At 38.3% G+C, this 18,225-nt stretch overlaps 1 protein-coding gene across 8 annotated transcripts in view; it reads right to left on the bottom strand.

Annotated features, from left to right (window-relative positions):
* The window catches only part of SCML2 (Scm polycomb group protein like 2), a 96,373-nt gene that overhangs the window by 32,600 nt on the left and 45,548 nt on the right, over positions 1 to 18,225 (bottom strand). For all 8 annotated transcript variants that reach the window (XM_080377139.1, XM_080377140.1, XM_080377137.1 and 5 more), the window contains 4 exons: positions 16,203 to 16,273; positions 12,528 to 12,762; positions 8,092 to 8,180; positions 6,408 to 6,651 (listed from right to left, as the gene is read on the bottom strand). In XM_080377139.1, coding sequence (XP_080233265.1) covers positions 6,408 to 6,651; positions 8,092 to 8,180; positions 12,528 to 12,762; positions 16,203 to 16,273 — 639 coding nt within the window. The remainder of the gene's footprint in view (positions 1 to 6,407; positions 6,652 to 8,091; positions 8,181 to 12,527; positions 12,763 to 16,202; positions 16,274 to 18,225) is intronic.

The raw sequence follows: 18,225 nt of genomic DNA, 5'->3' as shown, positions 1-18,225 counted from the left end.
TTGATGTTGCACATTTGTGTACAGTTCAGCTGAAAATACAGCACAGCTATTTTGACATAATTTCATTCTCAGTAACAGAGAAGTGCATCTCCAGTATCTAGCTTGGAAAAATCTGCACAAAGTAAGCATTGAGAGCACGCTGAAAATTAAATAGAACTAAACTAAGAAATCATAAAACAAAAAAATGAGATACTTTTTAATCTCTGCTTGAGCCTGTTACTCTTATTGTTGCAGACAGCTTTTGAAGGAGACCTTTAACATCATAGGCTGATTAGCGTAATGAAAGAAGATTGCTCTCACCGACAACAAATGCACTGAATTGGGAGAAGAGCAATGAGGGGACACACAATGTGGAAGGGGTGGGAGACAGAGGACAAGGACAGAAGGAAGGACGGATGGAAGGCAAGCCACCAAGGATAAAAGCTACAGTGTACCACTGTTTTTATGTAGATTACTACAGCATCTTCCTTTGGTTACCCAAATTCTCTCCTGTACAGCGCAGACAGCAGTTCCTCCTTCGTGACTTCTTGTATCACCTTTATCCATCAAAGATCCAGCTTCATAAGACTGTGGGGATCAAGGATATACAGAAACTGATCCCTCTCCAGATGCTGTTCACATCCAAATGATAGATACTATTTTATACTGAAATCAATCTTTGCAGGTGAAACTACTTGTTTCCCACATGGCTTGTCACCAGTTGTTCTTTTGTTTTCTCTCTTTTATGGAAAAGGTTGTACTTCTATTATAAATAAAAAGGTGGGTTGCCTGAGTAACTACCATTTACGTGTAATGACTAAACAGTAAAATGAATTTATATAGAAAAGGCAAACGGAAACTGCTCTGACAATATTCAGTCATCTGCCATCTACTTCAATCATAAGCCTCAGATACGACTAGCTACAGTGCAATACAAGAATATTCTTAGGCATAGTAACAGCTTTATATTATTCAATTGAGTAAAATAAAAATTACAATCTATGGTGATTAAACAGAAAAGCATAATATGTTTGGCCTGGAAAAAGAGTTAATAGAAAAACATCCAAAAGATATCAAACTTTAAAAGCCTTTTTAAAGCATATCAAAAGCAGTGCAGAAGTTATATGGACCCAACAAATGGTCAAATTTCAGAATGAACAAATGTGGAAGATAACACTATAGCAACAAGATTAAATGGGTTTTTGTGTTCATACTCACTCAAGGAAACTCATCCCATCAGTTCCCATATCAGAACTTCTCCTCACAGGGATTTGAAACAAGTGCCCTGACATGAAGTACCAGTGGGAGAGGTCAGGAAACAGAGATAAAACAAGCAGTAAAGAGATGTCAGGACATATAGCACTTAGGAGTTTTAAGGAATTGAAAAAATGGAACGTCTAACCTACCGACGGTACTGTGCAAGTTTGTGCTTAAAACTGCCTCAAGTTCAGAGACATAAAAAGGTGGTTAATGTGATGCCAACAGTTTAGCCAGCAAAACTGTACTGGCCAAACGGCTAAAAACGCTTGTACAGAACAGAGGTAATGAACCCAAAGATAAATACAATGTATTGTGAGAGAGCCAATCATAGCTTTTGTAGAGAAAAGTCACATTTTGCAAATGTATTATTGATCTTTTTTTTAAAGGAGTCAATAAGCAAGCAGATAATGGAAAGTCAATTGATGTAGTCTCTGGATTTGCACTTGACAAGATCTCACACCACGATCTCTTAAAAAAGTCCTTAGCTGGCAATGGATATGAGGGAAGATACTCATGATCATTCTAAAGAATTTCTTGGAAAATACCAAATGGTGGCCAGGAATAAACACGTTTCCACAGTCAAGAGAAGACTCTAGAAAATCCTGAAGAGATCTCTGCTTGGGCTTATGCCATTCAATTCATATATGATCTAGGACAAGAGTAAAGCATAAGATGGCAACAACTGCTGAACAATTACTTGAGTCAGTAAATATGTATAAAAAGATCTTGCAACCAGTAGAGCAAGTAAAAGATTAAATTCAGTGTCAAGCTAGATCCTGTGATCAATGATGGGCTATTAGCTGACGTATACAAAAATGACATCTTAGCATTAAAATAAGTATTTCTATGACAGTATTAATTCACTACTCAGTAGTAGTCCAAAAATCCCAAATCCAATTCATAAATAACTACAGAAAGAACAGAAAATAAAATAGAAACCACCACTATGCCACTAAGCCTTAAATACCTCATGCACTTCTGTTTCCAGTTGCTCAAAAATGCCAGAGCTGAAATGGAAACTGTACAAAAGAACAAGGGTGATCACAGGAATTAAACTATGTAAAAATAAAAAACAAAACAGAACAGGATTTTAGAAGTTTGGAATACAAACAGGTAAGGGAAGCTAGAATAGAGGTCTAGAAAATTGTGATGAAAAATTGTGAAGGCAATTAGGGAATGACTATTTACTGTCTCTTCCTGTACAAGTACTGCAAGTACAAGAAGCTATTTTAGTACAAGAACACAAGGGCACAAGTGAAACTACCTGAAAGAAAAAGGATATCTCCTTTTCCACAGAATATATACTCAAGTACACAATTCCTTAACTACAGGATGTTTTAGGTGCTAAAAGTTCAGATGGATCCAAAATCTAACTGAACAAAATAGATCAAGCTCCTGCAGGAGGTACTCAAAAGCATTATTTTGGGCTTGGGTGGTGCTGGGTTGTAGACGGCCAGGTATTAGGAATACTTCTGCAAACCTCTCTCCTATGTGCTTATGCTTTTCTTCAGACATCTTTCAACCACCGCTGGAGAAAGCCTGCTTGAGCAGATGGTCCTTCAGACTGATCCAGCACAGACATTATCATGCCAACTTTTTTCACCAGCTATAGTTCACAATTATGTTCCTGAGTGACAAGTAATCTCTAAAAGCACTTAAGTGACTGAGGAGCCAACTGAGAGCTTACGGGTCAGTATCAAAGCAAGGGCAAGGACAGGTGACATTATACTGGGAGTCTGCTATAGGCCACCCAACCTGGAAGACCGGGCAGATGAGGCCCACTATAGACAAGACAGGAGCAGTCTCACATTCACATGCCTTGGTCCTCATGGGGTACTTCAACCACCCCGGTATCTGTTGGAGGGACAGCATAGCAGGGCATAAGCAATCCAGGAGGTTCCTGGAATGTGATGATAACAGCTTCCTTCTCCAAGTGTTCTATGGTTCTATGACCAAAAGACACAGAATATTAACCTTGGGCCAGAAGGCCAAGCCAACATCAAGCACTGTTGTCAAACCATACCTAACATAAATTACTCCTATCAGAGTATTTCTAAGAAAATGAGCTACAATATTAGCTAACTGAACACTATATTGCACACCACCGTACACATACCCTGACACCCAGCCAGGTCCACTTAAGTCACATCATCTAATAAGGACCAGAGACAAAACATCAACATGAAAATTAAGAATGCTAAAAACAGTTTCTCCAAAAGAACTTTTCACCTATCCTCTCCATTTTATCTGCTATTAATTGCATCTTAGTTCCTGACCTTATGTGTCTAAAGCAGTTAGACAGATAGTGAGTTACAGAAGGAAAGGCTATAAAGACTAAACATTCCACATAATCTGGTCTGAATACACTCATCCACATCTAAGAAGCCTGTGTTTAAACTGTTCTTAAAAACATTCCATGACAGAGGTCCTACATTCTCTCCAGGCATCCTAAACTGCTAAGATAGTAAACTGCTGAAATAAAATCTTCCCTGCCATCTTCTCTCCCTTACTGCATTTCATGTCTCTTTCAAAAGGTTAAATCAGACCCCAAAATATAAGTCTCAAGGCAGGGAATTGTTGTCCTAGGTATGGATGAAATTTAAAGCATCTTTTATCACTTTCATACTTAGACTGAAGGATATTGGTTTTGCTTGTTCCCTAAAATCTGAGGGAGTGTGTTCCCCCCCACCCCAGTCCTTTAACTAATGATTAAACACATTTAAATGCTTTCAGGAGAGGTAGTTAGAAGAATCAAGAATACTTCTCATTATATTCACTCTGAAATTTAAGCCACACTCAGTCAATTATTTTCACTTTCTATTGCAGAAATTCAAGGCACAAATACTAAATTAACCTACAGGAAAAAAAGTCCAGGCCAGAATAATACTGTAATATTTCAAGCGAATCCCTACAACACAGTATCTGTCATACATTTCTTCCTTAACAGGAGTAGTCAATGTTAATGTGACTTAATGAAGAATCCTGACAACATCATCATATTTCTGAATTGAAATGACTTGATTACACTTTACATCTTAATAAAGGACTATCATTACAGTGCTTTAATGGCTCAAAAGCTATAAAATAACAGTGAAAAACATAACCTGAGAGCAAAAAATATTTCATTTAGCTATGTCAATTTGACTTGTATGTGTATGACATGCACAAACACCACAAAAAATAAACACATGAAGCAAAATTCAAAGAACAAATTCTTCATGCTCTGAACAGGGGAAGAAGGAGCATATGCAATTTTAATAAAACTGCAGTTAACTTTGGGCTCACTTGTAGATTTAAAAACAACAAAACCCCCAGTCTGCACCTCTCTGCACTCTGTTTCTACCACACGTCCAAAATTCTCAGTTTTGACTACAAGTCTGTAAGAACCTTGCTTCAAGTTTTATTAATGCCTAGCATTATTGTTTTGCATAACAAAGCAATGGAATCCATAAAAGTACCTGGGAAGGTATTTCAAGTATTCAGCAAATTTGAACATAGGCAAGAATATTGTTTTATTACCTGAACAACTGGAATATGTAATCAACTTTACTAACTAATTGTTAAACAACTCTTTGATCTCTATCAAGCCCTAATCAGGCAAGAAAAATTCTGTATGTATTATCTCAAAATATTGCTGGTTTTCCAGCTGGAAAACTGGAGTAGACTGAACAATTTAATAATACATCTTTCCAGAAGATGCAATTGGACTCAGCCACCTAAACTGTCACAAAAATATCTTCTAAAAATTTTAATTTTATGCCACTTATTTAGACAATCTCTTTTGTACAAAGCCATTTTATTTCACCACAATTAATGTAATTAACTTACCATAATAACACATCTCATCATGATTTCTCGAGACAAGGTCAACCTTCTGAAGAAGCTGAGACAGTTTCCAGATTGGGAGCACAGAAACATTAAGACTGAGGTCAGCTTGGTACCTATTAGATGCCTTCTGATCAAATGCAGATTGCCCTCACCTGCCTTCCCCCTGCAGGTTTGTACTGGCAGGTCATCCTGGATCTGCCAGTACAGCTACACGCAGAGTTGCTCCCTTGCTAAAATCCACCAAAACAGACTAAACTACATTACAGGTACTATGACCACTGGCAGCAACTGTAGACAGTAAATACAGACAGGCAGATGAGGGCAAAGATGCAGAGGTACACTTAACTCAATTTCATTTAGATTTTCCATATGGTTCTCGACCTGCTGGCAAGAGATTGAGAAAAACAATGGGGATGGAGAGGGCAGTAAACATGACTGATTTCTTGCCTTCTTGCTTCTGTTCATTTAGTAGTTCCAGTGAGAGTTCTGTGATACTGGTCTGCTAGTTCCTTGCTCACCTAACACCAGCTGTGAAAATGCTCACCATAAGAACAATTATTCTGGTCCACGATATTAAAGTAATTAACTAAAATATGGTACCCCTCTTTAAAAACCTCTCTTTCTGTCAAATTTGAAAGGAATGAGGATGGAAGAACTCAAACAGCTTGAGAGAAAAAATGCCTTATACTACAGAAACATGACAAGAGGTCCCTAGAGTAGCAGAGGGGTTGCATTCAGGGATACCCTTCTTTATGCCATTTCCCTTCTTCCTAAGGTAGATAGCTGTGTATTATAAAGCACAGTGGCCATTAGTTAAAGGGGCTCTGTAACCCTATGTACAAACCTCCTTAAAGGCATGAGGATGATAACGCATTCAGAATAGGCAGCTTCAAGACAGAATATTTTGAGTATGAAGGAAGAAACACTAAATATATAGTTTAAACTTGCGATCATCACAGAGGCAAAGACTACGTTCTTAAAGTGCTGATGGAGCCAATATATTAGTATCATTAAACGGCAGCATTTAACTAACTAGAATACAAACAGCAAAATCTTGTTTGAGTCCCAGATTCTCCATAAGCACACAAAAAATAAAGATTATCAAAAGCCCTCCTAACAGTATTAAATCAAACATGTTCTCAGAGTTACTATGAACAAAATTGTTTCCCAAAAACTACCCTATTAGCTTTAAACTTCATAAAGAAAATTTAACAACATTTCATCCTCATCAGCTACTCACAAATCAAATCTTCAGTCTTATCTGCGTACAGCCAGCTGGTTTTTACAATTCTGCTGTAATTGAGGGGGAAATAATTAAGCAATATTATTAGTCCTCTTACCATTGTTCCCTGGTGGTTGTAATGCATCTCCTGTCAAGCTGCACCATCCAACGGGGAAAATATCTCGAGAATCACATCTGCACCAATAGTCAAATGCTCCTCTCCAGCCATCAAATGTAACAAAAACTTCATCTCCTTTAACGTCTCCAATGGTTGCTGGGCAAATCAAGTATGGGTTTTTTCTATCTATAGCCTCAAGTTTCATTCCAACTTTAAAGCAGTTTGGCACAGGTTTTGGTGGTTCCTACAAAAGTAAAGAGTAGTAGAATATTTGTATTTCTATGGCCTCTTAAAAATAAAAAAAAGAACAACCTCTATTTATCTTCAAATCCTTACTTCTTATACCCACTACTCTCAAAAAGTTATAGTAGACATTCAAGGACACCTACTCATATTTCAAATTTGCTTTTGCTCTTCTGTGCTATAAAAAATCCAGATTCTGTTCCCAAAAACACAGCTGGGATAATTAGCAAAATTCTCCATGACAGAAAGACCCTGCTAGAAGTATTTACATAAGCAGTAGGTTGCACCCCATACATTATGTCGGAGCAGCAAGACAGCGAAGACACTAAAATGAAATTATTACATGCTAATAAAGAAGAGAAGGTTTGCAGGGAATGGATATTTCTGGGGACTGATAACTGCCTGGTAAAAGCTTCACCTCTCAATTAATCCATGAAAAATTCATTAGCATTGGACATTATTTACAGGCCTCTGTTAACTCAGTTGGCCTGAGACCAATTCCAAGTGGACAAAAAAACCCCAAAAATCAAGTCAATGTGACCAGCATAAGTGTACCCCCACAGCAGGAGTTGTGACCTGATGGAACATGAATTACCACCTCAGCCTCAGGAGCCTCATTACCCAAAAGCCACCTCAAACATGCTGGTAGGCTAGCACTGGGAAGCGAGGCTCATCACACCTCAGGAAATTTATATAATCTTACATAAAAAGAAAGTATATAATTATATAAAGTTAACACGCAAGCAATGTAATTGCAGGTCTGAACCCAACTGTTTGATTTGCTGACATACTTGTCAGTGTCACTCTCAGTATCAAAAATGAAGTCACTCAATGTGACAGCAGGGTTTTACCACCTCGACAAAAAAATGAATCAACTAGTCATTTTAATATTACTGTTAGTTTTGTATAATTTTCCATGTTTTACACTAACTTACTGAAGAGACATGTTTAAAAAACTGAAGAGCTTTTTCTGCTGTTTTCAACTACTTTCTCACTACATTTAAATTATGACTATGTGCCCAATGAAAACATTTAATAGAACCTTTCCAAGCACCACTGTATTCCAATGACTCTTATTCCCCATTAAATTTTTTTTTACTCCTGTGCGCAATCACATTAATATGGTGCTATTAAGAAATACGATATACGTTGTATCGTAAATCTACAAGACACAAAAAATGAGCTAACACGATTTTTCTAAATAATACACCATACTTTGAAGTCTCAGCTCAGGAAAAGAGATGCCTATCTCAATGGACTAGAAGCAGATCACTTCCTGTCCAGCTTTGTAGCTTGCCAATCCAGTTCAAAGTAATTTCAAATAATAGTCTTGCCTTCCCGTGCTGCTGACAACAGAGTAACATCTTGGAATCCTCATTAAAAAATGTAGCTATGGACCAATTGATCAAAACTTGTTTACTAGCAGTCCCTTTCTTCTTACCTTCTTAAAGAATGCTGCAGGTGCCATTTCAGCTCCATTGAGAGTTCTTAAGAGAAACATTGGCCAAGAAGATGCATTCATCTGGAACCCTGAGTAACAAACAAACAAATAGCCCTACTTTCAATATGTAAAATGAAATAGGAGGATATAAAGTCTATTTTACTAACACCTCATTCCTTCTATTTTGGACTGGGCCAAAATGAAAGTAGCCAAGAAGGAAGAAACAGGGTTGCTGCCAGTGCAGAAAGCTATGCAATACATTTCCATTCTGAGTGATTTGCCTGCAGAATCACTCACCATAATTTGTGATATTACAGATAAACATCTAGGACTTAATGACACGCCAGTTCTAGTACTTGAGTTCATAAGGTTGTCCCACATGATCTCTGGTCCAGTGAAACTTGCCCAGCACAAGCATCTGGCTTACTTTTCATGTCTGTTTTTTGCTCTCATTCTAAAATAACGTCCTCCACTCCAGCTCCTCTCATTTATTGAGAAGATACCTTTTTATTTTCAAGACACTTTTAATTCTTTCACCAGACCACAGACAAAGAAAGAAAATCATTTCTTCTCCCTTCCACATCAAATAAAACAAAAAAATAAATAGCCTTACAAACCAAAGAACATATATGAGGGAAGAACAAAAATACAATTATTTTTATAAATGCATGTATCATATTCAAAAACATAAACAGGAAAATGTTTCCACTTTAATATTCTTCATTAACAAGTGAATAAAAAGCACAAATGATAATCAAATTTGTTTAGATGAACTACCCTATTCAAGCAGAACAAAGGTTTGGCTGAAAACATTCTCGTTCCAGATAATCTTCCCTTACGATCAACTACTTTCCAGTTAAATTAAAAAAAAAAAAAAATCCCTCTCATTTTGCTTTCTGTGCTTTCCAGATGGATGTTTCAAAGTAATGAGTAAGATAACAGACATAGTGGACATTTTTTCTGTGTCTTTAGCAGTTATATGTCTGGCACAGTTCTACAGAAAAACAGACATAATACAGCAAATTGGAAATTTTTCCACAAAGCAAATAGTACCAGAATCTGCCAGGAACTGATGAGTTCTCTCATAACTGAGCCTCAACAATTCAACTAAAAAAATGTAACTAGAAAGGTGCAACATATCTGCAATTCTTGATCCTTTAAATCATTAAGTTATCTAAGATTGGATTATATGCTATAATGGTTCTTTATTAGTAGCTTTAAGCTATCTTCAGTTGAATAAACAGTTTTCAGGTTTTAAGTATCTATGCAACACCTAAATGAATACAAAGCTCATATTTGATAAACGGTGTCAATCTGAGGACTGCTGAGCTCATTGATTATCAGTCCTGGTCTGACACCAGTCTTTACACAACCTAAACACATGTGGTTACTGAAACACAATATTCCTAACCAGCCAGCTCAGAAGAGACATATACGCAAAACAAAGAAATGACAACTAAACAACAGTTTCTATTAACTTCATTTGGCCTTTAAGTTGTTCTGGTAAAGCCAGAGAAAATGTTATCTTCAAAAGAATTTGTTGAGAACATTAAGCTCTCAACAACAGAGAAGCTCACCTATGAAAAACAGAGGCTGAAACAGGAACCCGTTGCTACATTAATCACTTTCTCAAAACCCTTATGCAACATGCATAATTAAACCTATGTAAAAATCAGGTAGGAGGGACTATTTTAGCTTGTTATTATGATAGAAGCGGAACATTAGTATCCAGAAGGTTCCCTACTACTCAGAAAAAAAAAATTAAAAATCAGTTGCTTAAATGTCTAACAGGAGGTAATTATACACCCAATTAGCTCCCAGCTTTGCCCAGGAACAGGATGCTGTAAAACTGCCAAAAAGGCTTTTTCAAAAATTTATCTAGGTATGCCAGAACGTTTGATTGCTGGAACTTAGCCTATCTCTAGAAAAATCTAGGGCTGGAAAGACAAAATAATGGCACTCACATTCTTTTCTGAATAACCAGCAATTGTTCTGAGGGCAGGTAAACTTACATGCTGGGGTGCAGGGAAACAGCTTTAGGTGCTGCACTACAAGCAGCCTGAACAAATAGGAGTAAGAAACAGTACCCAAAGAAGAAGGCATCAACCTTTACTGACAATCATGGAAAGTTTATCTTCTTAATGCATCAACTGCCCCCATTATACATAACCAGAGCTGTTTTATTCAGACTGGTTTAGAAACACCTTTTAAAAAAGCATTAAGCTCCTGAACTGAAGCCATATATTTAACATTGATGAAGGTGCCGCTGAAGGAATAGGTATACTCTTCTCTGTTACAACCCTCTTGCATACTGGTATCACTGCATTCATTTTACAAGGTTATACCAAGAACTTCAGAGAGGTTAAACTGAGTAACTTAAAAAAAAATAAAAATCAGAATCTTTTCCCCCCAGGTCAAGACTATCCAGTGCTTTCATTCAAAACCTCTATATATCCACAGGAAAGAACGAAAAAAGCCCTTCTGGGCTCAAACCACATCTATCTATCCCAAATAATATTCTTCTAGACTGGCACCCTGGTTGCACAGCTTTTCTTGTGTTTCTAAAGCAGCACAACAGCACAAAAGAATCTACCCTTATAATCTATGTGAAGTGCCTTAACAGTTACATCAATTGCTCCTGTGTCTGTCTGCCTCTACAAGCAAATCAGGTTTCATACTGTAATGAAGTGATACTTTTCACTTCATCTTTCAAACAGAAGAACTGAAAGTGGTTAACAAATTGGAATGACAAGTTTTTTCAGATGCTACTAAGAGAAAGCATACCTATGTTCACCAAACCTCTAATGAGAAATCTGTAAGTTACTGATAACCCCAAACCAGAAGCAGGTTCATAACGATACAATGGGAAACCAGCAGTAACCAGTTCTGCTTACAGTTCATTTTTTATATTAAGAACATTATTTCTTGCATCTTCTAAAAATTACAGAAGATAACAGGAAACAGGGGAGGGGGTGTTGCTGCTGTGGAGGTTTTAAGATAGATTTTTATCATTATTTTTCCTCCTTTTTAAAAGCAGACCTATTTTCAGACTAATGTGAAAACTGTGTTTCTTTAAAGATTTCCACACCTAGAAGTTTCCCTACAACAAATATCACAGAATCATAGAATGGTTTGGGTTGGAAGGGACCTTAAGGATCATTAGTTCCAACCCCCCTGCCCTGGGCAGGGACACCTTCCACTAGACCAGGTTGCTCAAAGCCCCGTCCAGCCTGGCTTTGAACGCTTTCAGGGATGGGGCATCCACAGCTTCTCTGGGCAACTGTTCCAGTGCCTGACCACCCTCACAGTGAAGAATTGCTTCCCAATACCCAACCTAAATCTACCCTCTTTCTGCTTAAAGACATTACCCCTTGTCCTATCACTACATGCCCTTGTAAAAATCCCTGGTACAAAAATGCAGATCTAAATATACAGGACAATCACAGCAAGGTGATACCACACTTCATTATCCCTAGCAGTCAGTCAGAGTTACCTCTGACTATTCCTTGTATAGCAAGGAACTGTTTGTACGGTTCCCCGTTTAATAAACTTCCTCAGTAAGACTAAGCCCATGCATTATATCTCAGTTTCGGAAGACACGTGATGTTGTCACCCATACTGCTCACAGAAGGCAAAAGAAATTCTGTGTACTATTTCTAAGCATAGGAAAGCTACACCTTGTTCGCGAGCATTACTTGTGCTCACGCACTAGCCATGAAAAACTGAGCAGATGTTCCCCAACATGTGTTCCTTTGAGGAAATGAGAATCACACACAATACAAGCTTGCAGTTTCCTACAGCTCTGGAATGCTGTTTCTCCTATCTTAGAGCAGAAGGCTGCAATATCACCACTAACGCACCCTATCCTGCCTTTCCCAGACCTCAACCCATTTGCTCAGTGCCCAAGAAATCATTCAGGCTGTCCTGAACTGCTGCACCTTCCGCCGAGTGCTGCACAGGTTGGCTAACAGCGAGCACCTTCTACTGAGCTGCTCTCCCAGTCACCAAAGAGGAACCAGGCAGGTCAGCTTTCCCCAGCTCTTACCAAGGTCTACTCAAAGGAGCACACACAGCATCAAGCAAGAAAACATGGTATCTGTACACACTCCTAGGACAGGGTGTGTATGAGGGAACATTTATAAAATGTGCACAACAGTGTATCTCATCGTCAACAGAGCTGTCAGACACTCCCATTTAACATTAAGGGACTACTTAAAAAACCCCAAACACAACTCAAACTAATTATTCTGCTCATTCTTATGTCAGAAGAATCCAAAAAGAAGAAAAAGCCACAATGCAATTAGCCTGAATCAGTTTGCTTACATCTTTTTCAATTAAATAATAGTTTGGTGAAATGTTTCACCAAGACAAAAAGGTAAAATCAACTTGTCAAAGCAGTACTCCACACACATTAGTTCAGAAGTTTTGTTTCTCACCAAGTGGAGGCTGGAGCATGCCCCCTTTCTTTTCGCAGGTCCCAATGGGCTGTATGTCTGAGGAATCCACAAGCCTCCAAAAATCATTTTTGTTGTCACTTCCATCCAGCCGCAACCTTAGCCTGGCACCGGTGATTCCAATTACCGTAGCTATACAAACCGAGGTAACATTGCGAGGATCATGGGCTTCCAGTTTCATACCAACTTTGAAATCGTTTGTAGGTGGAATTCTAGACTACAATAAAAGGTTAAATTAGTACAGATAAATTTACCAGCCAGTTCAATATACAGCTTTCATTCATCCAAACATATACAAATGGCAAATATAAGGAAGCCTTTGAACTTGTGTTCACCAGCACGTGTTTAATGTTTAGCAGCAAGTCAGAAAAGCCAGCCAACAGCTACCATTTCTGATACTTGATGTTCCTACTGAATAAACATGACTGATTTCTAAAACAAGACTTACGCTAAGAAGGGTAACAAGGGAATATGGATGAAGATATGAACATAAAGATGGGGGAGCAGCGATTAATACTTGAAGTGAATGGAAAACAAGGACATCCGGAAACATGCCAGTCAACTGAAAAAAGCCTCCAAACCAACTCACACAAAAAAACCAAAACCAAACAAACAAACCAAACTCAGAAGCCCTTTTCTGCAGCTCTTCCAGAACAAAGCTGCTCTTGAACACAGATGCCAAGAATTGTAGGCAGCCTTCCTCCTGACACTTACACCCCATAGCTATCCCACACAGACTAATACAATCTGAATCCTAATATGGGAGGCAGGTAGAAAAACCAAAACCATGGGCATTCATGCTCACAAGATTCACATGTTCCTTCTCCTGCCTGCCTGACCAGGTCAGGTGGGGATCCCATAGTAAGTAGACAAGGGTGGGCTTATTTGTCTGGGTACACAGAAAAAGGCTGAAGAAATCTGCTACCGTAATAAGTGTTAGTTTGTCTCCACCACATTTAATTTTTTAAAATACATCTTGCTCTATTTGCTGTGGTGTGCAGGTGCACTACTTACAACACACCCTAGATCAATAGCAGTAGCCCTGGAGGAGCCCAAGCCCAAAAACAGAGGAGAGTAATATTCAGTGAACACTGAGTGTAGCATCTGCCAATGCTGCATTTAGACAGCAGGCTGTCTGAAAGGGGAGCCTAAGCATATTAAATTTAAAGGGCAATTCAATTTCAGAATATTGCTTGTCAAGCTGTTATTTTCTACAACCATGAAAAGCAACTGAAACTGAGAAACTGGGGAGTTTGTTTGTTTGTAGAAAAGGTGAGCTTGTTTAAATAACAATAACTCAAGGCATTCTACTCAAAGGTAACTCCCCCATGCCTGTCCATCCTTTCAGCAAAATAACAAAATCCACTCAGTGTTTTAAGCTCTGTTCAAACCACAAGGGACCGAGTTTTTTAATTTAAAATTTTCAACTGCTTGAAAAAACTTTCAGGGTGAGAGAAAGGGATGTGGAATGCACCAAAATTGTAAGTAGTAATTAAAAACAACTTAGAGCAACAGATAAAATACCTTCTAAATTAAGATAAATACTTTAATCAATTTCCATTAGGTGTCTGTGCTTGTATCTTAATTTATGGTAGAGACTTTAATTTATGGCTCCCTCAGTCATTTTTAATTACTACAAAATTAAAACTTTGTAGAATTCCCACAGGTCACAAATTCTGGATATAATTGTCAAATTAAGCTTCTCTCTGCTATTTGTTTTCTGGCTGGCCACAGCAGTATATTTCTTTGCATTACACAGAGTGATAATGACATGTAGAATTCATGTGTAACCCAATAAAAGTCAAATTAGTCCTACAGAAATCTCAAGCACTTTAGTTTCTAAAATCTGCAAACACTGTGTAGTGAGAGGAGCTAGCTCTGCACTAATTAACTTTGCATATCACTTTCTACTTAAAGGTCAACTCTTAGAAAAACTGAAAGTCTGCATATGTAAATTGTTTTGAAATTTTCTATGCACAAAAATTAAAGCTTTTCCTTCCAAACCACACACTTCTTAAGCAATCCAGGTCACTTGGATTTATCTAGCTCCAGTCAATGCATGTCACTTAAGCATCTTTAAGGTGTTACTCAGTTGCCCAGTTTGGACCTCTTGAGCAGTAGTAGAGAAAAGGAAGGTGCAAGAAAGGCACAAAGAAAGGCTTCTGAGCGGCTTTCTGCACTAGCTACATCTCTCAGGAACATACACACTCTGGTCATGGTGGTCTATGGTCTGTGAGTATGGCATTGACCTCAGAATGATCCAGGGGTACACTACTGCCCTCTGCCCCTACCCAAGCAGAGTTTGAGGTCTCTGCCTTGAGCTGCTATCCACTGTGAAAAACACGCGCTGTAGAATTAATTTCTGAAGCTGCACTCAAACAGAGCTTTGGGCACTACTATTCTTAGCCATCTCTCATCAAAAGCAGCATGTGAGGGGCTCTTTGACCTTCCTCATCTGCAAACAGCAAGCTGAGATTCAAGATCTACTACAAGGAAATGCTCCCACCTGCATTTCTCTCTCCCTGTTCTCCATTCCTGCAACAACTACAGATTCACTGAGTGATGGTTCCTCTCCTGAGACTATTCCATTTGCGTTGCTTTTTGTTTGGTCGCCAATGGAGGCCAGTAAGATTTACAATATCATCAGACTACCAATGAACCCTAGAAGATACCTTTCTGAACACGTCCAATCCACTAAACTAGACATGCACCGCTTGTCACACCTATTACAGTTCTATCAACCTGAACTATCCAATTCCTTCAGCATCTATTTTCCTAACACAGTGAAGGCATACAGACCAAAACTCATCCTATTTAACTTTACGCAGCTAAGATGCTCCTCAGATTGGAAAAACAGTGGCCCCAGCTCCTTCAATAGTGAAAAAGATGCCTGCAGAGGTCGACTCAGTCTCCAGAGAGCCGAATAACCGGAGGTCATTAGCTCACACAAGATGGTAGATTCAAACTGCATCTGCAACTACATACCAAACCATTGCGGGGAGGGCAGGGAAACCAAGCTTGTAGGGCAGAGCATAGAATATGAAATAGTACATTAAACACCCTTCATTATAAATCCAGTATTTCCTTTGTATTCCCATATATTCCTCTTGATTTATTTTTTTTAACTTCAGTATCTGTTACTCCTTTGAAAAAAGCACTGTGCTCAGAAAGAGACAAAATTAAACATATTTGAGAGATCCAGAAAAGTGGTGAATAAACTCCACTACACACCCACATACATCTTGTAGCTAGCCAGAACTGAAAGGACTCTTTCAAAAATGGGGCAGGAGAAAGGCTCCTCTGATGATCAGCCAAATTAATTTTCACTAAAACTATGGTACCTCTAAGATTACTGGAAAAAGTAGAAAATACTTTTGAACTCTGATAAGCCTAGCGGTTTTCATTAACTAGTCTTTTTTAAAAAGAAAACAGAGTCCAAAGCTACAATTTTAATGAAACCCTCAAAGTTTGGCTTGAGGCGGACACCAAGTATGAAAAACTTCAGCAGCTAGCATCTGCCAAAACTGTAAGCTACTGATAACTCCAGATCAAAAGAAGTCAAATGGGAAGTTTGCAAGCAGTCTGAACATAAAAATTGCTCTAGGATCACCCTGTAACACACACGTACACACACTTGCAAAATAGTATCAGGCATACCTGTCTGAAACAATGTAGAGGAGCAGCCACTGATTCAGTCTCTTTCAGATAGTCATCCCAATTAAACTGTTCTGGAAGACATAAGAAAAAAAAAAAAAACAAAAAAACCCACACAGACCATTTTTAAAGGCAACTTAAGTTAAAAGGGGAGTTAGAGAAAGAAAGGGACAGAAAACCCCAACTATCTTATAGAATAATCTTTTTTTTTCAAGAACAGGATTACTCTCAAATGGAAAACCCACCTTTGAAAAACATTCAACCCTTGAAGAATTTTAAGAGCACCGTTAATTCATAGGTGCAATCACAAAATAGGCAAAATCAATATAAACCTTCCAGATTATTTTTTGTGGGGGTTTTGTTGTTGTCCACATACAAAGATAAAAGTCAGGATACCTAGATTCAATTCTCTGCATAAGGACGTTCCAAGCATCCTCATACAAATCATATTACCCTTTCTGTATTAGATCCCCTAACAGCAGGACTGATAGGATAACCTCATAGGAATACTGAGATGATATATGTTGAAAAACATGGACATGTAGATTTTGTTGAAATGTATTTATTTCTATATATACTACCCCCAGTCCACTAGAAAGCAAAAGGATTAGCACAGCCTTCCAACTGCATCTTTGCCTCTTTTCATCTAAAGTCTGGTAAAGGTTTCTTTTGGTCGGGTAAATATTATTGCAATGTTCAGCAACAGAATCATGGTATTTTTTCCAGTGTTAATATTGTCATTGTTTATGTGCATGGGTGAGTGTAATCTGCATTTAAGTTAATCGGTGTTATCAGTTTTGCATGAATGGAGCAGTATGAAGTACTAACGTCAAAGATATAAGCAAGCATTACTTACATTAATATGAAGCGCAAGAGAAAAACTACAACGGAACAGCTCATGTTTTTGTTCCTAAATTATCTAAGTGAGCTCTTTTGCTTATTTTTCTTGTTTGGACAGCTGGCATCTTGCTGATGTTCCTGAAGAGTAAAACATCCATGAACCCCAAAATGATGCAGCGATGCCACCCAGTGGCCCAGCAATGACCACTCACACAGCCTGTCGCAAGATTCTCCGTGACAATGGAAGGACCGCACCAGGCATATCAGTAATTTTCCAAAACGCCACTGGGCACAGGAGAGAGAAGCAAAGAAACAACCAGAAAATGGCAGCATTTTCCAGCACTCGCACACTGCTTCTCTGAAGGATGCGTGGTGGCTCGAACCCAGTCTGCCTGCATTAGCAGAGCACCGAGTTGAAAATATATAGTGCCTCAAGCAGAAGGGAACTACTCCCTTGGCCTGCTGAGATCCTCTTTTTTTAGCTTAACAGACTCAAAAGTGTACGAGTGATTTGTCCTTGGCACTGCAGAGGCCATGGGGTTGTTAGCTACGTAACAAGTCAGTATAATCACAAAAGCTGTTAATGTGCTGGTCTGAACTGTACGTAGGCTGGTAACAAAGACGTTTCCATACAGTATCTTGGAAATCCACTTATTTTGGAATGGAAATTTTATTTGCACATTTATACAGTTACATCAAATTTGTATTACTTGCAAAAGGCAGGGCAAATTAACTTAAACATATGTTATATATTTGTATTTCAGGAAGGCATGCTCAGGAAAACGACTCTTCAGAGCTTTCTCCAGAAAGCAGCCTCAAGATCCATTGCTCTTTTCACTGACAGGCTAAGGAGGCTGCCAAAATTAAATACAATTAATTGCTAGCAAAGTTTCATCTTCTAAAAAGTCTTCTTTGAGTCTAATAATGCAGTTTCCACTTCAGGTTGACTTCTGTTGTGGTTTTTTTTAAAAAAAAAAAAGTTGTTTTTTAAATTTTACCAAGGTAAAACTCTGATTAAAGTAAAACTAAATCTAGCCAAAAAAACTCCACGTTAGCCACATCCCAGCTGTCTCGGATCTAACATGATGTAAAAGCTGTAATCACAAATCACAGCCTCACTGTGTTAAGGACCATATAAATGTAGATACTTCAGAGACAGCAGCTTTCACCAGGAGAAACCCCATTC

This window comes from Falco punctatus (genome assembly GCF_963210335.1).
Source record: "Falco punctatus genome assembly, chromosome: 2".
In the NCBI taxonomy this organism is placed as follows: Eukaryota; Metazoa; Chordata; class Aves; order Falconiformes; family Falconidae; genus Falco; species Falco punctatus.
Note: the sequence above shows the minus strand (reverse complement) of the source record. Positions and strands in the feature narration are given on the sequence as shown.